General features: G+C 36.7%; 3 protein-coding genes across 3 annotated transcripts in view; 2 read left to right on the top strand and 1 right to left on the bottom strand.

Annotated features, from left to right (window-relative positions):
* Nucleotides 1–4,997: 4,997 nt before the first annotated feature.
* Nucleotides 4,998–25,808, top strand: part of LOC116159944 — a 53,517-nt gene continuing 32,706 nt past the window's right edge. The window contains exons 1-2 of the mRNA XM_031473056.1: nucleotides 4,998–5,079; nucleotides 12,559–12,711. Coding sequence (XP_031328916.1) covers nucleotides 4,998–5,079; nucleotides 12,559–12,711 — 235 coding nt within the window. The remainder of the gene's footprint in view (nucleotides 5,080–12,558; nucleotides 12,712–25,808) is intronic.
* LOC116160208 (putative nuclease HARBI1) lies at nucleotides 17,307–18,682 on the top strand. The gene is made up of 2 exons (XM_031473353.1): nucleotides 17,307–17,686; nucleotides 17,774–18,682. Exons 1-2 carry the CDS (start codon nucleotides 17,451–17,453, stop codon nucleotides 18,660–18,662), a joined length of 1,125 nt encoding a protein of 374 aa, XP_031329213.1. The 5' UTR covers nucleotides 17,307–17,450; the 3' UTR covers nucleotides 18,663–18,682.
* Nucleotides 18,726–20,134, bottom strand: LOC116160209 (myb/SANT-like DNA-binding domain-containing protein 3). The gene is made up of 3 exons (XM_031473354.1): nucleotides 19,450–20,134; nucleotides 19,163–19,390; nucleotides 18,726–19,030 (listed from the first exon to the last, which is right to left on the bottom strand). The coding sequence occupies exons 1-3, from the start codon at nucleotides 19,850–19,852 to the stop codon at nucleotides 18,774–18,776; spliced, it is 888 nt and encodes a 295-aa protein (XP_031329214.1). The 5' UTR covers nucleotides 19,853–20,134; the 3' UTR covers nucleotides 18,726–18,773.

Here is a 25,808-nt window from a genome sequence, read left to right as displayed (position 1 = left end):
TGGGTATTCATAATGTCATAATAGTAATTTATGGCACAGGTTTATTTTAATACAAATAGTCACACGAAAGAAATACATAAAACGTAGACAAGCTTGCAAGGTACCTCTGAGAATTATACATACCTACCGACTCCCGCGTGGTTTCATATTTTTAGTATAATTTAAACCTTGTTAGAAACAACGTAAACAATAACGCTATTTGTACCCGTCTATTAACATTAACATTAATAGTGTAGAGGAACAACTTACAAGAGCGTTACAACCTAATAGGGGTTGCACCGATTAGCTCACTCGAATCTAGCAACAAGATAAATATTCTCATTAATTCAAACTAACTTCCCCCAGTTAGATTTGGCAAAGTTTGGGGACCATCCCCGAAGGCTATCCTGTGGTTGTACACTGCCGTGATTAGACCTATGTTCTGTTATGGAGCAATTGACTGGTGGCCAAGAACCAGACTCTCGATGCGATGCGATGCGAACGGCCCCCACAGTCGTCATGGAGTCCCTTCTGGGTCTGCCTCCACTAGATCTCCACGTGAGAGAGCAGGCTATTCTGGCATCCCTGCGTCTGAAAAATAATGGGTTGAATAGCAGAGGCATAGAAATGGGCCACTCCCGAATTCTGAGCGAGCCGATCAAGCAACTGCCTATCCTAGAAGGGAGATCGGACTCACTCACGGAAAAACCATCACATCTTCTTTGATGAGAATACGGCATTCCTACCAGACATATTCAATCTTGAAGGATGGATCTAAGACAATGGAAGGAACAAGCACTGGTATATTTACTCCAAAAAACTGAACTGCCATATCACCCAACCACTAGGCAAACTTCCTACTGAGTTGGTAGGATTAACGCTTAGTGCAAGAACAGTTCTTGTGCACAACATAAAGAACAAAACTATCAGAATCTCAAGTGACAGCAGGATATTATATAGCATCCTTGGCTCACCTCATAAACGGGCGATATTTATTTGACGCAGTTTCGTATTGTCATAACTTGTCACATACGCAAAAGTTGTTGAATACGTGACTAATGGTATAAACAGAAATGCTTGGGCCCATTCATGTTTGAAATACTTTCCAGGAAGTAATAAATAAAACCCGAAATTGATATTTAACTTGTAAAGAAAGCGCTCGAGGTGTCAGTTAAAAACATCCCATTGTAGAGTAACTTACTGAGCAGAAATGTGCAATTTAGTGTGATCCGATGAAGTTAATCGAATAAACACATTAAACGAGAACACTCAATTGTAAAGTTACAATGGTGCCATATTGTTGGCACTGTTAATGAACTTCAATTATCGCCGTCCTTCAAGGTAATATACTTTTTTATTAACTGAATTCCATATGTATATTAATTTTCAAGTAGCTATAGTCCTAATAACGGGCGATCAAAAATGGTTGCTGTCGAGTCGCCTTTGGAAGTTCAAGTTAAATACGATTTACCATGTAAACAAAAGTTCCAAAGGTGACTCGACAGCAACTCATTTTTGATCGCACAGTACGTCATTTAATAAGTCCTGGGAACCTACAGATTGCGTTAGTAATTTCAACTCGACTTTGTTTTTCGAAAGAACCATCAAGTGACATGTTTCCAATTCTCACGTCTGACCATAAACATCAAAGCTACCTGTGGTGAAAGTGAAACTACTTGCGCAAAATCATCTTTTGTCAAGACACTGCACCGTGCCACAAGTCAATGAAAACAATTGCCAAATTGAATGGGTTGGGCTTCGCCACCCACCATGCTCTCCAAATCTAGCCTCCAGCGACTACTGACTGTTTCTCTCAAAAAGATGCTCTAAGGAAAAAGAATTGGCTCGAATGAGGAAGTCTTCGCTGTAATTGACTTATTTTGGGGACAAGGACAAATCGTTTTACAAGCATGGTATCGTTGGAATGATTGTATGGCTCTTGACGATGATTATGTTGATGGATAAAAATGAATTTTGCGAAACAAATTTTTGTTTACTTAGCCCCGGGACTTGTTGAACGATGTGTGTTATATAGACCTGTGTGTGGTCTGATATGAATAAATGTAACGGATGGTGGCCTTGGTTAGAGACGGGCTGAATAAATTAAAGTTAGGTGTTAAGATTTGTGTATGTGCTTTATTATTAATGAAAGTTGGGCTACCCGAAACTATGCGTTCGGCTATCAATTATTTGTAATTGGAAATGGAATTAAGTTTGCTAATTACGCAAGCTGCTAGATCGAGTGGAATTATATGGGTAACTTTCTTATTATTACAGGTAGAGAATTGGTTAATGGACAATGTTTTCCAGTTTCAGATGCTTATTTAAAATTTGCTTGTGAAAGTTCAAAATGTCGAATAGGTTGGACGTAATTAAAAAAAAATTACAATCAGTCATTTCCTTGAACGCCTTATATCCTCGAAAGTATACGTGGTACAAAAAAAGTTTTATAGTCACTGTCTTTGATACGCTTAGTTTGGAATTGATGTCAAAAAAATTCAAGATGGTTGGATACCTTTGAGGAACATTTACCAACTTCATCAAGTTAAATAGGTACCACATTGGATTTTTAGATTACTTAATAGAATTGTTTATTCTCTTTTTAACGAGCTACTATAGTATAACATTCAGAATAAGATACTAGTTATATGAACGGTTTTTATATTTTAATCAAGTAGTCTGTGATGAATTAAAAAAAAACAAAATAAAGCTATTCAAGGCAACAAAACGTTGAATATAATTATCAGATGTTTAAAATACTGGCCATTATTAGTGAAACACTCTTCAAGACACTTTACGCAACATATTGCCATTGATGCTATCACTCTCCTTTAGAACAGTTAGAAAAATAAGCCTCATCTGTCCATAATACTCGAATGGTAAAAGTGTTAGTTTAGATATTCTTACAAATAAATCACCTACAAAATGTGACCTGCGACAATGCATCAATGGTAATACTTGGGGGGGGGGGGATGATTAAAATGCAATAACCGTTGAAAAATTTATTAAGTAATTTAAAAATATGGCGCCTATTTAACTTAAGGAAGTTGGTAAATGTTCCTCAAAAGTAGCCATCTTGAATTTTCTTTTGGCAGCAATTCTAAATTAAGCGTATCAAAGACTGTAACTTTTATATAAACCTTTTTTTTTGTATTTCGTATACCTTCGATGATATAAGACATTCAAGGAAATGACCGAGTTTAGTTTTTTTGAAAGTATGTCCAACATATTCGACATTTTGAACTTTCGCAAGCAAATTTTAAATAAGCATCTAAAACTGCAAAACATTGTCCATTTAACTAATTACCTATGCAATCTCACGAGATCTGGGACACACTGTATACTAATTTAGCTGAAAGGATTAATTAATTCCTCCTCTTATAATAAACTCATTTTGATTTTATCACTTCATAAATGTGCATTGAAGTGTTTCAAAGAAAGTTATGCTGGTCTAGTTTGGTTTTACAATGTTTACTTCTGTTGACAGTAAGGCCAAATACTGCCTTAAATTTTGGTTCTGTAGGAAGCAGACCTAGGCGGAGCTACTCTTATTATAGTCAAGACATTATTCTGTCAGTGGGCTCATTGAGCCTCTAAGGTTCGTTCTGTGAACTGCAGATCATTTCAACCCACAGTATCAGTCCGCCTGTCCGTGACCAATCGGTGCCGAGTACTGCCTTTTATGCGTTCGCATAAATAAATAAATAAAAACAATGGTTTATCAACTGGATTTTCATTTGCTTAATGTTTGTGCACTTTGACTGTTTCAAAACCTAAGAACACCTACACCCACAAAGTCAGTGAGGCTGTAGAATACGTAGAACCTACGTACCAACTTCCTCGGGGTTTTATTTAAAACATTGTATTTTTCTGTTTAACGTACTGTAAGTACATAAATTGATGTCACTTAAAAATCTTTAATACAGACCTTTAACGGTGACGAATATGGTACGGTTTGGCAAATTAAGATAGTACATTCCGTTACTGCAATGTGTCACGCTTCAGTTACATTCACAGTTAATAATTATAGCAAATATAATAATTCTTTGTAAACAATTCATCACAGGTGCATTAGACGACCATGTGGAAAATGTATTAGATGCAATACGTAACAGAAACAGCATTCTTCACTTACAATTTACCACATTTATTGTAAATATATACATATATTAGAATGAATTTATTGCGATAATTTAACTTCCTTCTTTGGAAATTCGAGTTTATTGATACAATTTGCCATGTTTTATGGAATTTAGTGATCGGGAATCAATGTCATTGAAGCCATTAGTTTTAGATTTTGCCCACGCGAAACTCTACGTTTTGCCATAGTGTAAAAGGCATAGATAACTTGTGGCAAAAAATGTAATTAAATTTACGCGATCTTATATAATTTTGCAAATACTCCAAGATACGATAACGGTTTCTATGCTATTTATCATGATCGTGACTATGCGATGACAACAACAATTTGATTTAAATATACACTTTATACGACATCAAATTATATATGGGAAATAGTAAGACGTAACTCAAAGATGATTCTTCATCAGACCATGACTAAAGGGAAACCAATTATACGTACGATCTCTTTTACTCGACCAGTGCACCCGTTAGCTACCGTTTGACGTGTGTTATAGAAAATGAAACTTCTTTTACACAACCTTTGCACCATCCACTAACGCGGACATCAAGATATTCCATACACCATCAAGTTCTCTATTACAGCTCGTAAAGCTATTTACGTAAATTTATAGATTCTGCTTGCGGAGTAGTCGTTGATGTTTATAATTACGATCGTTAAAATTTGATAGTAATTGCGTGCATAAATTTCGCAAATCAGTTTAGTGATTAACCATCAGCGCTTATTATCTATAAACTATAACTCGATGGTATATTCTTCTAATAAAATCAAGCTGTTTATCCTCGCACCCCATTAAAGCGAACATGCTTGAATGCGTTTCGGTTGATTCATTACGTTATAATTATTTTATGAATCGTAAATTATAATTTGTCTCGAGATGTCTTCGATATTGGCTTTTAGTGGGGGCAATAAAGCTCCTCATTACCTGTGTTTTGCTGCTTGTTCGTATCAGTTTGATGGTAAGTTGGCTCAAATTGAACTGATTAAGAGTACTTATCTTATGCTTTATAATTACCTACTACAACCATTACAAGGTTTTGAAATAGATATCATAAAAGACTATAGTGACAAGTGATCTGCTATAGCCATAGTTGGGTGTAACTGCACTTATTGTACGTCTTCCATGGAGTGCAGTTGGATAAATATTGCGTTTCTAACTATACCGTATTTTCTTGCCCATGTTACGCTATTCAATTTTTGTGCTCGTATGGGTTTCGGACTATTCCAGTTTTTAGAATAATAGACTTCGCGCTTATAGTCGATATTGCAAAGAAGGAATCATTTTGCATCTCCTTTTTGCTCGTCTTGTGCAATTGTTTGCTGTATGAGATACATTTTGCACTTGTATGGTTTTTGATTTTTAGGCAGTGTAATGCCCCTTCCCTTTTAAGTCTCATGGTGGAGTGTCAATTCGTAGTGTGTATTACAAAAGAGTTGATAGTATTCTCAGGTTTATCATCGATGTTTTTCTTCTTGTATCGTTGTTCTCTTTGGACTTACTTTCCGTACTTTACTTCCCCGGCTAGCTCAGATAAAAGGGGTTAAGGATAAGAAAGGATTCAATTGATTTTTCTTTCACTGAATATTTCATTAATAATTGAAATTCATAACCTAAATTTGTAAAATTGCTAACTCAAGCATTATTACCAGAATATTTAGAAATTGAAATACTCGTTTGATGTCTCGAAATACTGACCTCTTCTGAATATGATTTCACATATTGAGTTTGGATATAAGATTATGAAGAATCAGACCAACATCCGAAATAAACAATTTCTCTGTGATGCACGATTTTGCTTTATTTCGTCAGATTTCTTTAGAATTTTTCATTTGAATTTATATTGTTGAAATCACTTTCCACGCACTGTATTTATTGCCCTTTATTATGAAATCGTTCAGTGTCACGCTTAAATTTGAACTTTATTGGTCGTACTTTCACGTAATTTTGCCTTTGAGAGTACTTTCCGCCGACAAACCGGTAGATATTCGATCTTAAAGTTTTGATATCACCAATGGTTGTCTTAACAAGGCTTGATAATTAATTAGTCTTGAAACTTAGGACAACCTTTCCGTTTTAACCACCCTTCAGGTTTTTTCACTTGGCTTCGGCCAGTTAATAATTAAAAAAACAACATGTTCGTCTTATTCGTCTTCAACGTTTGTAATTTACCGTTTTCCTGTTAACTTTCACATCGCCTGATGATGGCAGTACGCCGAAACTATAGTCGCTGTTATTTTTAAAAAACTTCAACGAATAAAACTATATGAGGAAGGTTTAGAGATTTTTGATAACATAATATATTTCAACCCCCATTTCGAGGAACGATGGATCCAACTCAAAACGATTCCTTTCGTTGAGACCTTTAATTAGAATACAATGAGACCAATTTATTTCGATGACTTTTGTAGAGCGTGTTTGCCCCCCCCCCTCCCCCCTCCCCAATGTTCAAAAGTTTTACTTGGCACCAGTAAAGGCATACGTTTGAAAATCTGAGAAAAATTGGTTGTCGTATGTAAAACAGCATCTTACGAAATAGTTCATGCCCCCCCTCCCTTCTCCCTCCACCCCTTAAGACAGCGACATTTGATGGTACGCCTTCAAGGTATAAGCTACCTATTGCAAGAAATTCTAGGACTCTGGGCCATTCCCCTAGAAGTAGTTCAAAACGGCAGAAATGGATCCGGACTGACGGACAAAACGCAAATAATAGCACTTTTTTTTAATTCTTAAAAAATGCACTAAACAAATCGGGTTCCCGTTATGCTACAGGGGTTCCTCCTGGACTTGAAAATTACCATCGGTTCCGCCCGGCAAGGCAAACCGTCTTCTTCTCAGGCTGCTCAATCGATAAAAATAAATGCTCCGGCTAACTCAAATCGGTGGGCTTTTAACTCTTTTGAAACTGCGTAACAAACCTTAACCTGCCGCCTACCAGTCTCCTGCCTCAACTCCTACTCCTCCCTTTCCTTCCCCTCGTTCTTCGTTAAAGACATGCACATTGAAACCAAATAGATAATATATTGAAATGAGATTAGCGATACAAACAATTTACAGGGATCTAGCAGTTCTTCTCTTCTACTTGTAAAAACACTAGCTTAACAATGACAACTAAACTAAATAAAAAATCCTAACAGGTGAGACTAATGTACTCAAGGGGTGGCCATCCTCTACAGTTTGAAAATTGCAACAACAGGTAATCGGTTTTTAATCCAGCATGGGCTGGGACTTATTTAAATAAACACAAAAATTTATCCTACTCTTTGGTAATCGTTCATTGGACTTTAATAAACAATCAAATCAACAATTTTTTTACTATAGCTTAATTACCCAAAAGTGGAATTTTACAGAATATTACAAATTTAATTAGACTAACCTTTACAACATTTGTACAGCCGATCTTGTGAACTGCTCTTTCCTCTGGTACAGGGTGGATGTGATGAAACCTGACACTTAGGTCTCTGTGACTTCCTAGGGGGTGGCTTGAATTTAACACACGGAAACAAAAATCCACGGTGTCTATCCTTCCTCGGAACGAAAGCAAAGTTTAGTGTTTGAACGGAAACTTAGTCCCGGAAATCCTTCGCGTGGCCAGTGGGAGACGGCTAGTTGCCAAAGTTTCTACACAGCACAGTGTATTTAAATTTATTTTATTAGTTTATTAGCTTTGACCGCCTGCGGGAGACGGATTTTTTTGAGTTAGCGGTACGGCAGAACACAAACTTTTATGATCACTATCCGACGGTAAACCGCGATGGTTCGACGTATTATTTCACCAGCTCTTCTTGGGGCAAATATCTCTCCGAAACGCAGCGCTCCTTCGACAAATGACCTTACGGCACTAGTAGGAAATTCCACCTGGGGCGGATCCCGAAATTCTGCGCCTTGAGGACTAGGGCAGCACTTGGAATTATATATCCTCGAGAAATCACAACGTATCCTAACGCGATTCACTGCATCCAAAATAAACTGGGGTGAAGCTCAAGGGTTCGCCAAAATATCACCTGATTGAAACTTGGGTCTTCTTCGCCAAAAAATCAACGCGCAAAGAAAATAACACTTCGAAACGGGTGCAAAAAGCACGCAACTGGGAGCAACCGAAATAAGCCGGTGGCTCAAACCGCCAAGTGTACCAAAACGATCGCTCAAGGTACGTGTTGACCGCTTGACGTACTAACCGCGAGTCTCTTAAAAGCGCAATCACTCAAAGTACGTGTTGACCCCTCGACGTACTAGACGCGAGTCCCCTTCAAAAAAAAAACGATCACTCAAAGTACGTGTCGACCCCTCGACGTACTAGACGCGAGTCCCCTTCAAAAAAAAAACGATCACTCAAAGTACGTGTCGACCCCTCGACGTACTAGACGCGAGTCTTCTTCAAAAACGATCCCCTTCTTCAGAATTGAAATGAAAAAACCACACCCAAATTACCATAAAACAAAAATGGCTCCCGCTAGAACTTCTCCCATTGGTTCAGATAAAGAAAACTTAACCCACTCTAACTTCGTCGTCAACCTCAAAGAACTGCTGACCAAAACTGATCTCACGGTTTTCTGCTGATGACGTTAAAAGGCCCCTTATCTCTGATAGCTCGGTGCTACATCCGCTCCTATTCTCGGTCCAGACGGCGCCAAAGTTGATAAACGAACGACAAAAACCTCGCATTACTCATGATGACGTCAATCAGCTTTGCACTCTTCCCACGACGAAATTAAATCTGAGCGAAATTAAATCTATCGGACCATAGTCTTGAGCGAACCGAAATGCCCAAACACAAAATTTCTAACCGGAACAAATAATGAAATATACAGGGTGACCTGCACTATCATGACAAGGAATTTCGAATTTTTTAATGAAATTTGGCGCGAAGTAAAACCACTCGTTACAGTTACAAAAATTTCTTATAGAATCGTTGAGGAACATTGCAATAATTAATAAGCATTTTATAATTTGGAACCTGCGGCCAGGCCTGACAGTACAAGAGTCTATAGCCCTATGTAATTCACAGGACCCAGCTCGCTAGTCGGAATTCCTAGAAATATTGCAGATGATTATAATAACAATAATAGTTTATTTCCAACAGCGTATAGCCTTTTACAATAAATCGTAAATAGTTACATTTTAAAATTAAGTCTATGTTGGAGCTGCCGGCGTAGAGCAGAGTCTTATCGAGTTTTCTTACGATGTACAGACAGACAGATCGGCAAACCTCCATCATCGAAATTTTGTTTGATTCGGGTTCCTGTCGTTTCAAAACATGTATTTCCGTCAAAAAAGTGGGCGGTCATTTTTTACCCCAATGCAATACCTCCCTTATACTAACGTGCGGGTTACCTTTAGATCTATAACGAATTTCTGACGAATTTCGGAAATCATTGAAGGGTGATTCGGAACTTATTGAATTTTGTTTTTCATTCAGCAGGGTTTAACAGAGAGCTAATATACAGTTACAAAATGTCCATTCCCAAACCTAGATTCGAACCAGGGACATGATTGGTCGTAATCGAGCGTCTAATTCTCTAGTCAAGCTCGATGGTGGACTAAGTGCATTCTCCCTACAGAATCTTTGTGTGAAGGTGAATTTATTTTTTAAAAAAATATTGTATTAAAGCGCAATATTTGTATCTTATCGGAAAAATTAACACTAAATCAACGCAAAATGATTGTACGTCAAAATTCTTCCGATATTGATTTGATATTGAATTGCTAAAATCTGCATTGGTTTGATCTCACCGGTAGCAGCGAACCTTAATGCTTCGGTGGTTCCGTTTTGACCGAGACAAAAACGCAAAGTACATAAAAATGCTGGTTTTCTATTGGTTTAAATGGAGCGCTGCCGCCAAATTTGCGTTGGGTCGGTTTCAGTTTCTCCACGCGGAAATATAAATAGCGAATCATAAAGGCAAAGGGGAGAGGAGTAGCAACTGCTGCGCTGACCTTATCCTAGGGTAATTATCCACAATGCGGGAATCTCTGCATCTCTATCTAATACGAACTAAGAGGTATCGTAAATTTATTTTTGTATTTGTTGTCAATTAAAGTAAACCGTAAACCATTACGGTGATTTCAAGTAGAAAATTAAGTTTTATGTATACCTACTTTACCAAAACTTAACTGGGGAAGGTTCGTTGCATTTTTGAATCAATTAGATTACTTAGTTATTGTCATACCAAAAATTAAACCTAATTGGGTCAAGTTAATATAGCATTAAAGTTAGGTTAGATATAAAAGATACCTAGGGACATATTGTCTTCTTTTCTCTGCTCGTTGTTGAATCCATATAGGATTCCTCGCAAATTAAATTATTTAAGGGGGTTAGAATTTTGGTATGTGGAAGTTTCAACCATCTAATAGAAATCTCGGGTTTTTCATAATTAACAGAAATATAGGGGATTTACGAAAATGCAACCGGTTAAACCGGGTTGGTCTATTTTGTTTTGTTACAATTAATGCCACTATTGTTTTATGTTGATTACTACCAATCCGGTTAAAACGGTTGAATTATCGTAAATCCCCAACACTAATTATTATAGAATAAATTAAACTAATATGGAAATGCCAACGTTGCTGTTTTGTTTTGTTAATTCAAATACGCCATTTCCACATTCATTTGTTTTTCAAAGCATACTCTTTTCTTGGTGATATTGGAGTGTTATACTTTTAAACAATAATTAACTGTATCCTCCCATGTGAAACTTTTCTTCATTAGAAAACATAATTTATAGATAATGTAAGTTGATTCATTTTATTCAACTGAAACCCTTCTGTAAGAGGAATTTTAGTAGTAATCCGCAATTTTCATAAAGTCGTCATTGAATTCAGAATAAAAACAGCTTTAAGAATATATCCGAATATCAGGGCCGTATTTTTAAAAAATGAAGATGATGGTTTCGCAAAGACGAAACGTCAGCCTATAAAATTAACGACGCCACCTTAAAGAACATTAAAAGCTACTGTGGACCAAGTGCCATTGGTATTGATCTAGGTCAAATATTATCACCACAAAAATAGTTCGTAAAATCTTTTTTTTAAATACTTCAAAAAACAAAAAATTTCTAGACTACATATCTTCATAGAACTTTGATTTCTCAACTTTTCTCCCATTTAACCAAATTTGAATTTCTTATCGTTTCTAGAATGCCAATAGTAGCCCAAATTATTTTGGACACAGTGTATATCGTAATGATTAACGTCTGTAGGTGAACAAATTTATCCCTCTCGACAAATGGTCTCATATGACAGTACCATAATGCAAAAATGATCTGAGATTTGTCAATTGCATTTTCAACAATAAATCAATTAAAACAGTTGTTTGCCCTTTAAACCAAAAATAGCGGAACAGTACTTTTGCAAAAGGCAATATCCTTCATCTAATTTTCGACATGGACTATTGCCATGTAATAATTCATACAGCAGCGGGTTAATTTAACAATGTTCAAATATTTGAAGAAATTTGTCTTTTCCTTCTGATCTCGTTTTAAAATGCATGTATGTTGTACGTTCAATATTTGCAATAAGTTTTGCTTGGTTACTAGGTACGTGTGCTGCACGGGTTTATTTAAAAATTGCGCAGGTGCAATTGGATCATAACTCGTACCTACTGGTACTTGTATTGCAAAAAATGTAGTGCACTTATACTTATCTATCTTATTCGTAATGTGCGAATTCGAAGTTCGAACTTGATGATTTAGTTTTTACATTTTTCAAGCGCATATATTTTTTCTTCTTTGTTGGCCTAACGCTTCTGGCCTTTTTCATTTAGAAGAGGACCTGGCGCAATGAATTCTTGTCAATTTAGTTTTATAGTACTATTATATCACCCTTTCGAAAATTACGTATATGTTAAACCTCAATTAAGATAGTGTCGAATAGTTCATAATTCGAAGAACGGGAAAACTGCTTCGTATAGAAGGCGTCCCTAACCTCAATGTATTTTTCACCCAGTATAACTGTTATATTTTTTTAATTGTATGATCTATATGTGGTTCTGATTTAGTGTACATGAAAGATCCGAGCAGATTTCGCAGATATATTTGCATTGCGCCGCTCTTTTGTGCTATAACTACGAGCCCCTATCTTTCAATGCGTGCACAGACGAACGGACTGAAAAACTAGAGCGAAAGAGCTCCCCCCATGATGATTTGATTGGGTTTCAAATGGTAAAAAATTGTTTATAGCCACAGTGAAACCGGTTAAATATCGACGATTTACTATACGAAATTTAGAATTAAATTGATCGTTTAATCTATCACATGGCTTGTTCTACATTTTTACTTATTCTACAATCATCTGCTTTTTTCGAAAGTGTAAAAAAATATACCTATGAGAATGCATAGAAATCTCCTGTTTTTTGGTTTAGAGTAGAGTAAGCGAAAAGATGAAACTTTATAATACATAATCAATATTTGATTGTATAATTATCATGCTCTTTTCTTTTCAGGGAACAATGCATTGGGGCAGATGGAGCTAGTAGTGTGTCACATACTGCTCATTGTATTACTCCTGGATCAAAGCGGTGCCACAATTACGATAAAAAATGCAGAAGTTGTTACGATCACCCGCCTAAACAATGGAGATGCGTTTGCTGCTAATGGTATAGTTTACTTTCTTTTTATTTTAATAAAGTTAAGAGTTAGGCAAGGCCAATTCAATCGATTACTTTCAATTAAGTTTTTGCACTTTCATGTGTATTTATGTACGGCATAAAAATTCTTCGATGGCTGAGAGATTTTGTAGTGTTAATTCCCTAAATTGTGGCATTCACTTAAGATAAATTTGCAAGATATGTTGCAATAAAATGTGTTACATAATCTCTCCGGACAGAACGCAAAACACCTTTAGGTATTTTACAGTTACAGTTCAGTATGGACCTAATTATAATAAATTTTAACTTAAGACGAAGAAGTTGTAGGTAATCGTTTAATACTGCACTTTGTGCTATGCAAATTTGGGTTTTAAACCAGGGTGGCCTTGTTTGTTGAAATCTAAAAACATGAACAAAAATTGTGCAAATAGCAACGTAATGCCAAGAAATTCTCTTGAACTACTGGGGAAAAGTGCCAAGTTTCCAAGATTAAATATCGGAAACGCTCGGAAAATTTATGATTGTTTGCCCTGCTGTAAAAAGAGAGATGGCCTTTTTAAGTTCTAAAAAGGTATTTCATAATTCCTGCTTTATGCGACTCCAATCTCAACGAAAATTGATATTTGGGGATATATGGGTCAAAAAGTCCCGGGACTAACCTATAGATGGCACCAAAAGAGCTTCTGCCGAGTGGAGAGCAGAGGGCGAAAACCGTCCAAAGCGTCCAAAATCCCAACAATCGACTGGTAAAGTTATGTATTTTGGGATACGCATATAATATTGTTCATCGACAATCTGAAGAAAGGCCAGACGATTAACAGTGACTATTATATAGCCTTACTCGACCGATTGAGTGATCAAGCGCAAACGACCTCATATGGCAAAGAAAAATACATCGTTTCATGAAGACAATGCACCAATCCACAAGTCGGTAAAAACTATGGCAAAAATCAACGATTTACCATTTACGCTTGGAATTGTTGTCGCACCCACCCTATTCTCCAGATCTGGCACCCAGCGATTAATGACTCTTTGCTGATGTGAAAAAGATGCTCCAGTGAAAGAGATTTTGCTCGAATGAAGAGGTTATTGCTGAAACTAACGCCTATTTTGAGTCAAACGATAAATCGTTCTACAAGAAAGGCAGAGAAATTTTAGAGAAGCGTTGCAGTAATTGTGTCACTGTAGAAGGAGAGTATACAGGGTGGTTCAAATTCGAGGGCCACCATAGGGATCTCGGGAACTGTAAGAGATAGATAGGTAGTTTAAATTTGGCAAAGTTGCGTATTATGATGCTTAACAAAATGCAGTTTTGAAACTTAACAAATTCTGACTACCTTCGGAGAAAGCCGAAATTTTGCAAAACCGTTTTCATTTTTTACAGAAGTTATTTAAAAAGATATTTCGAAATAAATGATACATTATTTGGCCACTTTTGTCCCTCTACAAGATACTACTTTTAAATTAAAAGTTTGACGTTTCGTCTCCAGTCAACCATCTTCAACTTTGTTTTTTCTTATGGAATAATTTTTACTTTTTGTGTCATTTGATGAAGAATTATTTTCTGATTTCAAAAATGTAAACATCACTATCTTTAATCATAAATTGCGCTATTAATTCGTAAAAACGCAAGAAACTACGTAGGTACACTATATAAGACAAAGTTTTCTAGGCAAAAAAGAAAATATTTGAATAGTTTAAAAAAAATTGTGATGTTTATATTTTTTAACTCTCTTTTGAATTTTTCTGTCACGCGACCAAAAAAGTAAAAATTACTTCCACAAGAAAAAACAAAGTTGATGATGGTCAACCGGAGACGAAACGTTGGATTTAAAATTTAAAAATAGCATCTTGTAGAGGGAAAAAAGTGGCCATAATAATGTATTATTTATTTCGAAATATCTTTTTAAATAACTTCAGTAAAAAATAAAAACGATTTTGCAAAATTTCGGTTTTTTTCGGATATCTCCGAAAGTAATCGGAATTTTTTCAGTTTCAAAACTGCATTTTGTTAAGCATGAAAATACGCAACTTTGCCAAATTATTAAGTTTAAGCGCTAGCTTAGCTTAAGTATAGCTTAAAATCCATGGGATCGATTATTGAGACAATGGTTGTCATGGATTTTAAGCTACGCTTAAGCTAAGCTAACGCTTAAATTTGTCGGTGCAAACGGCCAATAGAGTACCAACAGCTGTAACTAGAGGGTTATTTTTTTGCGTTTTATTCCATTAAAATATGGAGAAGAATAAAGGTTACATGCAGTCAAGATTTCAGTTATATTCCACCAAACAATTATTCGTAATGTCATATTCAATGTTTTATTTTGTCGATTGGAGTCAGCGAGCTTTATATCACAGTCGGCGCCCCATTGACGGGAAATGGTGTAGTTTTACTTGGAAAAAAAGAGGTACTATGATGTTTCATATCTTACGTTGCAAGTCAAAGCTTCTTTGATGAGAAATAAACAAAAATTCCACTGTGTCGGTTTTTTTGGAACGTTAGCAAACCAATGGGAAATAACTAAATACCCCCGACATTGCTGTCCATTATGAAGTAAGCGTTTTAAGTTATAGCTTAAGATAGAGGAGATGAGCGTTACCTGGAGTAGAGAGATTCGCGTTTAGTCGTCAGGACGAATAGATTCGCGTTTGAGCTGATGCGAAAAAGATCCTGGTCGTGTCGGTCAAGGCATAGAGATTAGCGTTTTGGTCAGTACAGCGTTTTGCAGAAACGGCCCAAATAGTTAAACCCAGCATTGGGGAATTATACGAGCTTCAAAGGGAAGAAAAATCGTCAGTTGACTCACTCACTCCCTTCAGTGAAAATGAGCGTGTAAAATTTGCGCGCGTTAGCTCGTAGAACAAGTGTAAAATTGTATATACAGGGTGTTACATGATCGCATGCAAAAAAAATTGGGCGATAGAGGGGATCAAGACAAGCACTTTTTCCAAATAAACCGAGAGTCCAACGTGTTTCGTTTGAAAGCCACCCCCAAAGAAGTGGTGAAATTTGGATTTCTTCTTTAATTTTTTTCTCAGCAACCATCAGAGTAACAAAGATGGGTGGCACGTCTTTGAACAGGAAACTGGACAAAATAAAAAAAAATTCCCAGGAGGTTTTTCCATCATAAATCGGCGGTTTGGTAATATGTTTTGATCTTTGATGGTGAATGGTAGCTTCTTCGAGTTGTATCACTTTGTGTGAGCTCACGTGACTGATCCCATCAATACTGTTCGGTTCTAGATCTTGTTTGCTACTCGAATTTCTCTTGAATTTTCTAAAAAAATTTAACTCGTAGATTTTTTCAAGTTCTCCAGTTGACCAATCCGTCTCAAAAACACTCTGGAAGTTTCCACGAATTCATCTCTTAAAGTTATAGAAGTTCCTTCCATTTTTCTAAAAATTTGTTCGAGATTTTCCAATTCCATAATTAAACCCCACACCTGACACCAATCTAACGTTTTTCAACGAACTGTTATAAACAGGACTTTATTAGAAAATTAGCCCCATTACAAATTCTTCTATAATGTCACCGCTCGCACACATCTGATGTACCTATGTGAACAACACACATTTCCCTAAAAATGTTAAAAGGATTCAACACGAGGAATGTTTGAATGGCGACAAATGACAATAAATTACAATGAATTTTTTAATAAACAGTTCACACATTTAGCCACGTAGAAAATTAGACAGAATAGTCCAATCACAAAATGTGCGGTTGCTCCTGAAATTGTGATCCGTATACCCAAGTACCTATAACTACCCGTACCTATACCAATTAGACCATTATATAACCTGCTATTTATATAACTTTCAATATTTGAATAGCTTTACTTGCTCTCTTTGCAATTTGCATTTATCTCGCTTTTTAATGGATTTTCGATGTCACTTGGTCAAGTAGAAACCCTCCACTTGTTCAATTATGCATCTGCTTAAAACCAGACCAATATTTTTGTACTTCAGTAAATAGTAACCTTGTTATAAACATTTATAGAAAGTAGGTAAGCACGGTTGCGATTCTCACTCGCTGAAGCTAAAACATCGATTTCAACTAAAAAATTTAATTTATTATATCAAACAGTAATTAACCTTTTAACATACTTAAAAATTACAAAATCGATAGCTTACCGAATACCAAATAGCCATATACGGAGACGGACAACAAGCGAAAGTAGAATTGGGTATATCTATAAGGGCTCTCAAGAGGGCCATAACTGTAGAACTGCAATAGTTATAAAGTAAGGAGATAAACTGTAACGCCTGTAAATAGTTGATCGGCTTGGGACAAATGTCACGCCGCTAATGTTATTTCACGGATCGTATTGTATGTTGTATCTATTAAATTTGTTAAATTATAAACATAAAATTTTAGCTTGTTAAGAGATGTCGATTTCGCGCTTTTTTTAAACCATATTTTGAGTACATTTATTTGAAAGTCACTAAGTGTTAATCAAATGTAATATTTGCGCTACTATGCGGAACTGGTCCCTGAAATCTACTTTTTTGTGCTTTTTAGGCCCGGTTGTTCAATCATGGTTTAAACTGTAGATTAGCTTAAACTGGCGTTTAAAGCTGTAAGCTTAGTTTAATGCATTGTACCACTGCGGTTTAACGTTAAACTCCGTTTAGATTAGAGGTTTAACTAAACGGTGAAAGAGGGCCGTTTAACGCTCCTAAACCGTCAAACATAACCCCAAATATTCTTGTCATTTTGGGCTGTTGGTCTCATGGTTTGTTAATCAAGATGAACTACACGGATTTTGATGAGCCAATTACTGATGATGAAGATTTTTTGGAGCTAATGCAGTTGTTTTTGGACGATGAAGAAGAACCTCTCGTTTCGAAAAATATTAGAAAGAGGCCTGATTATTTTAATATATTAAGTGAAAAGGAGTTTGTTGAAAGATTTCGTTTAACAAAAGAAGGGGCACTGGAAGTTTTGGAAAAAATAAGTGACCACATTGCGCGTAAAACGGAAAGGTGAGCATTTTGAAGTTGTGCAGGTATTCTCGAACTTGCTATGGCTATGAATATGAATGTTTTACACTTATTTTTGTATTAATTTAGAAACCACGCCGTCACACCAATAACAATGCTGCTAGTTACATTGCGATTTTACGCTACGGGTTCAATGCTTATTGTTGTTGGTGATTTCTGTGGGATCGACAAGTCGACAGCAAGCAGGATTGTTGCGCAGGTGTCGATGGCAATTGCAAGACTATACAAACAATACATAAAGATGCCCGATACTGATGACGAAAAAAATTATTCCAAAAGTCGCTTCTATGCTATTAGCCGTTTTCCTTCGTGTATAGGGGCAATAGACTGCACACACGTAAAAATTCTTTCGCCCGGCGGAGACAATGCAGAGATATATAGGAACAGGAAACAATTCTTCTCATTCAATGTGCAAGCAGTGTGTGATGCAGATCTACGATTTATTAATATTGTTGCTCGATGGCAAGGTTCGGCACACGATTCTACAATCTTTAATAATTCGAGATTACGAGCTAGACTAGAACAGAATGAGTTCGACGGATGTGTGATTGTTGGCGATAGTGGTTACGCAGTGAAACCATATCTTCTTACACCACTCTCCAATCCCCATACACGAGAAGAAAATTTATACAATGAATCACAAATAAGAACTAGAAACGTGATAGAGCGATGCTTTGGAATATGGAAACGACGATTTCCCGTACTTGCTTTTGGAATGCGTGTGAGGTTGGACAGAATTCAGCCAATTATAGTTGCTACAGCTGTGTTGCATAATATTGCAAGAATGAGAAACATTCCAGATCCTGAATACAATCCAGATGTTGAAGAGGCTGTACACTACTTAGAAAACGTTAACAATAACAATTATGCAGTAGGAGATGAAGCAAGAATAGGACCTAATAACCGTGCTCGTCACGCATTAATTAATAATTATTTTCGAAATTTGTTGCTACAATAAAGCTACTCGATGTTTTTGTTAAAATACTACTAAATTTGTTTCTATATAGAAATACTCATCGCCTTCCAAAAATTTATTATGTATTTCCAAAAATTTATTATGTATACCAATTCACAGGTTTTTCTTTATTACAGCTATTTCGGCAAGTTTCATCTCCTTATTAAGAGCGTGAATTTCTTTTAAGTGCTCCATGCGAAGTTGATGTTCTTCAGATTTGAATTTTCTTTCATCCCGTAGAATTTCCAGCCTGACTTCGTGCAGCTCTTGAAGACATTGTTTTTCCTCCATTTGTTTCTCTGCTTTATTGGCAGCCCATATATTCATCCTGTCTCTCAAAACAGGTTTCTTCCCAGATGAAGATGTTTCTCCTTGAATAAAAACATTTATCTAAATTTGATTATCTATTGAAATGTGAAACGTACAACTACAACTACTGCTACTTATGTAATTCCTATGTAATTGTATGTTTATAAAAAAAACTATGCTATCATTAACTTTACCTTTCTTCACTACTAGCGGCTTTGATCTGGGCGTACGCAGCGATGCAGCAGTATGTGAGCCCCAATCCACCTTCGAGGTGGAAGGTAGTATCAGTCGATTCTCTAAATTTTGCGTATCGCAAACTACAATAACATCATCAGCCTTTGGAGCGGCTGGAGTATTTTTCTCCATTAATACAGTGGCATTTGATAGCAATTCCAGCTCCTCAATGTCCACTATATCACTCTCTGTGATTCCGAGTTCTCATTAGTGCATTGTGATGTACACTGAAAAAAAGTAATCTTACCTTCACAATCGTCATCTACCATCGACTCCATCCCTGTCACTTGAGTTCCAAGCAATTCCTTTACTTGCTCGTCTACATCCGTCGTTATTATTTTCTTCGCTGGCCCTCCCCCAGTAGCATTTAAATATCTCTTTTCATTTGCAAATTTTTTCTTTGAAACCTTTTTTATATTTTCATATTTGCTTCTGAGTGTTTTCGCATCCCTTCCTTGACCTCCTGCAGCATTAAACTCCTCAGCCAGTTGGTTCCATGCAGCGTCTTTGATGCGGTTATTAAGAACGTCGGTTTTTTTACATTCTATTGTTGCTCGAAACTTTTTGACGAGCTGCAGAAGCATCGCTTCTTCGGTTGGATTGAAGTTTACAGATCGTTGTCGCTTCCGTATTAAATCAGCATTCTCCATTTCCAAACGGTGTTACTAGCCACGATTAATTACACAAAAAATACATACACTATTTCAATCACGAACAAAACAACATACGCGCTTGTAAACAAACCAAATTTGAAGTTTGAATAGCGTAAACGTCAAAATTTGAGCGGATTACAGTGTTGCCACCAATAGAAATTTCATTAAACGCAGTTTAGTTAAACTCTCTCTAAACTGCAAATGAGCAACGCAATAAAAGATAAACTGTGGATTATCTTAAACTACAGATTACCTAATCTGCAGTTTAAACCGTGATTGAACAACCGGCCCTTAAGAGAATTGTTAAAACTAGAATGTAGGTAGCTTTTTTTTTTAATTTTTACCAAATTCGAGATCATTTAGTTTTTTTGTCCATAAAATGATTTATCCAATCTATACGTTCTAGAAAAGATTACTTTAATTTTTATTGTTGATACATTTTGTAACGGGTTCTTGTTACAAAAATGATGAATTTTGTTGATGCTAATTTTAGATCAGGGTTTGATTAATTTTATTGGTGTCTATAAGATTATGAAATTATGAAAGGCCGAGGCCACTGAATCTTCTACACAGCGCCACCACTTCTCAATCCAGTTGCCAATAATAAAAAAATCAATTAAATTGTTGCACTATATTAAGCAAAAGTGTTTTGTTATTACCACATACACGAAAATACACACGCTCTTTTTTTAAATAGTGTCAATTTTTGGGAAATATACTACCATAAACACAAAATTTAAAAATCTTGGAGCCGGTTGCATTACTCCCTAAGTGATCTTTATTTATTTATATATTTTGTACTGCGTGGACTAAATCAACGTGTTTTGTCATTCATGGAATTTGTTGGTCTATGCACTAAAATATATACAGGGTGATTCCTATAGTACCTGCCACCGTTTGGGAGCGTGTAGGTGGTGCGTAGGGGAGTATTTTGATATAGGACACTTGGGGTCGGAAATCTAAAATAAGGGTGCCAGAGCCAAATTTACCTTCTGGAATTTCGCGCCTGTAGGTAGGCAACCCAACCGGCCGGCGGTGCACACGGAGCGATCTCAGGCGGCGATGTGTGGCTGACACTTGATCAGAATTTTGTTTAAACCCACGAAATCCCGTCTGCAACGACGCGTATCAAGTGAATAAACACTATGGCAATAGTATAATAATAGTTGGCTAGATGTAGGAAGTGCATTGAGAACAACGGTGGCCACGTTGAACACTTGTAAACGTTATTGCTTTTGACTGTCGTTTTCCCTCCTTCCCTCCCATGTCGCTTCCTCGCGCTAACTCGCTCTGCATCGCTCCGCGCGAAACGTCGGTCGGTTGGGTTGCCTACATACAGGCGTGAAATTCCAGAAGATAAATTTGGTTCTGGCGCCCTTATTTTAGATTTCCGACCCCAAGTGTCCTATATCAAAATACTCCCCTAGGCACCCCCTATACGCTCTCAAACGGTGGCAGGTACTATAGGAATCACCCTGTATTATTATATTATTACATTTAAGAGACTAAAGTGACACTTTATCTCCCGGAGGAAGAAAAACGCTACGCGGAACAAAAAGTGCCAGTACCTTAGACCATATATAGTACATGGACTGCTACGAGTATTATCCCTATGCTTTCAATACAAAATGGGTGGTCACGGATAGAGGGCACTGTAGTCGTGGGTATGTGAATCTCAGGGTAAACTAAAGTCGCATGAACACCACTCGGATCGCGAAGAGTAGCTTTTATGGTAACGGCGTAGTAGGGTAAGCTTTAAATACTCTTGATTATCTTCTATACGTCCACAAATAAGAATAGGTTTTCTTTTTTTGCCATATCTAGGCAATTAATTAATTGACGTTTGTTAATTTATAGGTTGACAGCCGTGTCTCATCGGCCAATTTCGGATATACTCGTTTACCCTGAAACGCACATACCCAGGCGATGTCCTTGACCATATTTTAGTTACAATTAGCAGTCCATGTACTATATGGTCTAAGGCCAGTACACATTGCAATGTCAAACAAACTTTAATGAATTAGGGTTACCTGTATACGTACATTTAGTTTTGTGCACCAAATTTTATACTTATTATACCGTTTTCCATATATCTTTTTGAATTTGGGAGGCAGTAATTTCCTCATGGTTTGTTCTTCTTCTTTCTTCTTCTTAGTTTTAAACGATCATATCTACGCCGTCGTTTTGAACGAGAATCGTTAACCTAAACTGACATTTATTGATATACGGTCACAATTTGACATGACGAGGTATATTGATTCTACAATCAAACAAATTTTCTTATTTCAAATTTGACATTAAAAGAGGCGTTCAGATTTTAAAAAACTCAACATTGGGGGCATTCTAGAGAATGACATTGTACCATTCTTGATCAGCACACGTCATTGAAAAGAGTGCCATCGGAATTTAAAAAAAGGGACATCAGAAGAATGCTTTACCGCATAATCGTGACCACAAGATGTGGGTGGCACGCGATAAAACTTCCCAAAATCTGTGCGGAGACGTTTATTAGGCAGTCAATTTTGCAACAAAACAGAGTACACGGGGCGGAAGCATTGTAGTGTCTCGTCAGTAACGTAAATATGCACTCAGTAATGCTACAAGATGCCCCCCCCCCCCCCGGAAGATTCTGGGTTTTTCCAAAAACGCACACATCCTAAAACAGTGTCGATAAAGCTAAAGACTACAAAATGTCCCAGACCACGGTTCAGGGCGCAACCTACCTCTGAGTAAAAAAAATAGAAACTCGACAACATAATGCGATGATGTATATCGAAAGTAGATTAATTCAATTAAGTTGGCGTTAGACTGTAGACATTAAAACAACCACATCCATTTATCAACTGCCCAAATAGCACATGGAGCATACAGGATGACGTTCAACAAATTAGAAACAAGTTGAAATTTGGCAAGGTACTCTGTTTTGAGGTATTAAATATCCTCTGAAACCCCAGTGCCGATGCGTTGAGCCCGTCACCCCAAAACCACCCCCTAAGTGGGTCAAAATCTACCTTTAGTAAAAACACACGATTTCAGCTTTAACACTAAAGTGCGTGCGATAAAACTTCGATATTTTTGAAGAAAAAGTGATGCCACTGGTATTATTTTACATTGTCCGTTACGTCTGAAAGAAGCGCTCTTTTGGTTTTTTTCTCGTTTTTGGAAAAAAAAGGAATAAAAACCGAGGTATTGCCCGAGAAACCAATTGTAATCACTGAAAAAAGAATTCCCAACGAAATGATTGGCCACTGCCAGATTAAGCCAGTGCAAAATCGCCCCCTTATCGAGCATCCAGTCTATACAACTACAATAAAGAATTAATCGAGTATGTTGTGAATACAGAAATAATAACGCAATTACAGTAGAAAACGTCCAAATTGTACCATAAAAAATCGGATAGGTGTCAGTAGGAGAAGCAAAACCTCTAGCTCCCAGTGGTGGTGTCCATACAGGGTGGCCCACTGAAAACAGTCAATGCCAATTTTGGCCGCTTAAGGACAGTTTTGCCAGAAATGTGCGAACACGTCAATTTTAGTTTTGAGGGGGACATCTAAATTAAACAATACTATTTATATAATTTCAACCCTGAGACGGGGATGAATTTAACCCCAAAATGATGGGAAGGGGTGGTAAACGTTAGATAGTTCGATACGCATGTTCATTCTGTTTTCAGCACTGTCTTTATTTTTTAAATCCGTTCAGTACTTCCGAAGAAAACTCCATTTTTCTTCAAACGTCATATAATATTGACATTACGTAGCCCAGCACTCTGAGTTAAAGTTTGACTTTTTAGAACAATCGAACAAGCGGCAGTGAAGTATTTTAGTGCCTAGGCATTAAAACGCTTCAGTGCCAGTACCACATTGTTTTGCTTTGACAATTTGGTGTTATTTACATTAGGCTCTTGGTTCACCTAGCAAGTGCGTTGATCTTTCCTTCTGATTTTAACAGAAATAAACCGATACAACGAAATATCGAAGGATCCTCAGTATTACAATAACTTTTAACGATAATTTATTTTAATGTTACAAAATACATCAAATTCATGTCTTGGCCATTGAGATAATGCTCTTAATCTTGTTTTGATCAAAATCCATGTGGTCGCCAAAAATAGATCAAATTCATGTTTTGATCATTGAGATAATGCTCTTGGTCTTTTTCCCAACGTTCTTGGTGCATAAATAACGATTTTGACATGTTTTGATCAAAATTCATGTGGTCGCCAAAAATAGATCAAATTCATGTTTTGGTCATTGAGATGATGCTCTTAGTCTTTTTCCCAACGATCTTGGTGCATAAATAACGATTTTGACATGTTTTGATCAAAATCCATGTGGTCGCCAGAAATGCATCAAATTTATGTCTTGAGCATTGAGATAATGCCCCTAGTCTTTTTCTCGACGATCTTGGTGCATAAATAACGATTTTGATTATTTTGATCAAAACCCATATGGCAATAATTTAACATTTTTGAATCACACACATGCGGTTATCAAATGTGCACGTGATGTACTCTTGCTGCATCAAGATAATGCGTTTGAAACCTTTTAAAACTCTAAATTCATGTATAAAGTGTAATTTTTGCTACATTTTGCTCTAAAACTTTCGACCTATACCACAGAGAAGAGTTATATTAAAGTATTACACATCTAAGAGTCATAGGGAATAATCTAGCGGAAGTCCCAACCCGATACATGACCTAGGGAATGAAATATGTTAATTTCTATTATATTGAGCCCGTAGTTTTTCCTGTTCCCGATTCACTCGAAGTCCTATAACTTTTGTTCCTATTGAACCAGCTTCCTGAAAATCAATAGCGTCCGTCCTTAATGTCCAAAGAACCCGTACACCAAATTTCAACTCAATCGGACACTTTTAAAAAGAGTTAGAGCGCACACGGACGGACGGACGGACGGACGGACGACAATACAAAACTATAAAGGATCTGAGGATCCTTAATAAAAATATAGTCGATCAAAGAAGCTATTTATGTATTTAAATAATAGTTAATGTTGAAAGTGCAGTTAGTCATATTACCATTATTGAAATTAAACCCTGAGCTCGTTCCTGCAGCATCCAAGTTTTGAAGAGTCAAGTTTTATGTAGCTCGTCTTATTTCTAATGAATGAATGAAGTATTTTCAAAAACTGGATTGGTTTCTGCTTCAAATGGAGGAGTAGTTGAAGTCATTCCATCTGATAAACCTGGATTTTCTAAAGTTGTCGAAAGTATTTTTGTGCCACACAATTGGACTTCCAGCCACCATGTCTCTTTAAACAAAATAAGCCAGAAGCACATGTTCCGATCAATAAATTTCCTACAAGCTTTGTCGTAGGTGTCTTTTGACTTTGTAGGAAGGAAATTTTCGACCGCTGCTAAAGCAACTTCCTCCACGTCAGGTGGCGTGCAATATGAATCCATGATCGCTGAAGGATTTACAGAAATTACTAAGGTCGTAATTTTCTAAAAATTGAAAAGATACTTACCTACAAAAAACTCGTCCACAATTAAAACGTCAAAACTACTATAGCAATTGTTATAGTCACCACGGCCGACGCGATCACGGCTACCTACGGGTACGATCGGGTTGATATTTCTTCCGATTTGAAAACCATTATTTGGGCGTTATTCTCACGTTTGAAGAAAAAATAGCATATATTATGCGGAGCTAAAGTAACTTCTTATGGCTCGTCAGTATTTTGCTGGCCTCGCTTCGCTCGGCCATCAAACGCTGACTCGCCATAAACAGTATCTTCAGCTCCTCATAATATAATATACCTACTATTAAATGGCTTTGCAGAGCCAACTTCGTAACAGAAAAAAAATTTAATTACTACTTTATTGAAGTGTTTGAAATGACAACCACCAACTTCCATACAATAAATGGATTTAGTTCAAAATGTCGTCGTACGTTTTATAACATTTCTGGCGTTGCATATTATTTATTAAATGT

The sequence above is a fragment of the Photinus pyralis genome, unplaced genomic scaffold, assembly GCF_008802855.1.
Source record: "Photinus pyralis isolate 1611_PpyrPB1 unplaced genomic scaffold, Ppyr1.3 Ppyr1.4_LG1, whole genome shotgun sequence".
Lineage (NCBI taxonomy): Eukaryota > Metazoa > Arthropoda > Insecta > Coleoptera > Lampyridae > Photinus > Photinus pyralis.
The sequence above is the reverse complement of the archived record's forward strand: the minus strand, read 5'-3'. Positions and strand labels throughout refer to the sequence as shown.

Excerpts from the sequence above, each read along its gene's own strand:
- LOC116160208 (XM_031473353.1), top strand. The coding sequence starts at position 17,451 with ATGAACTACACGGATTTTGATGAGCCAATTACTGATGATGAAGATTTT. Across the intron at positions 17,687-17,773 it reads ATTGCGCGTAAAACGGAAAG|AAACCACGCCGTCACACCAA; the intron begins GTGAGCATTTTG and ends GTATTAATTTAG.
- LOC116160209 (XM_031473354.1), bottom strand. The coding sequence starts at position 19,852 with ATGGAGAATGCTGATTTAATACGGAAGCGACAACGATCTGTAAACTTC. Across the intron at positions 19,391-19,449 it reads GGTAGATGACGATTGTGAAG|AGAGTGATATAGTGGACATT; the intron begins GTAAGATTACTT and ends TCGGAATCACAG. Across the intron at positions 19,031-19,162 it reads GCCGCTAGTAGTGAAGAAAG|GAGAAACATCTTCATCTGGG; the intron begins GTAAAGTTAATG and ends TTTTTATTCAAG.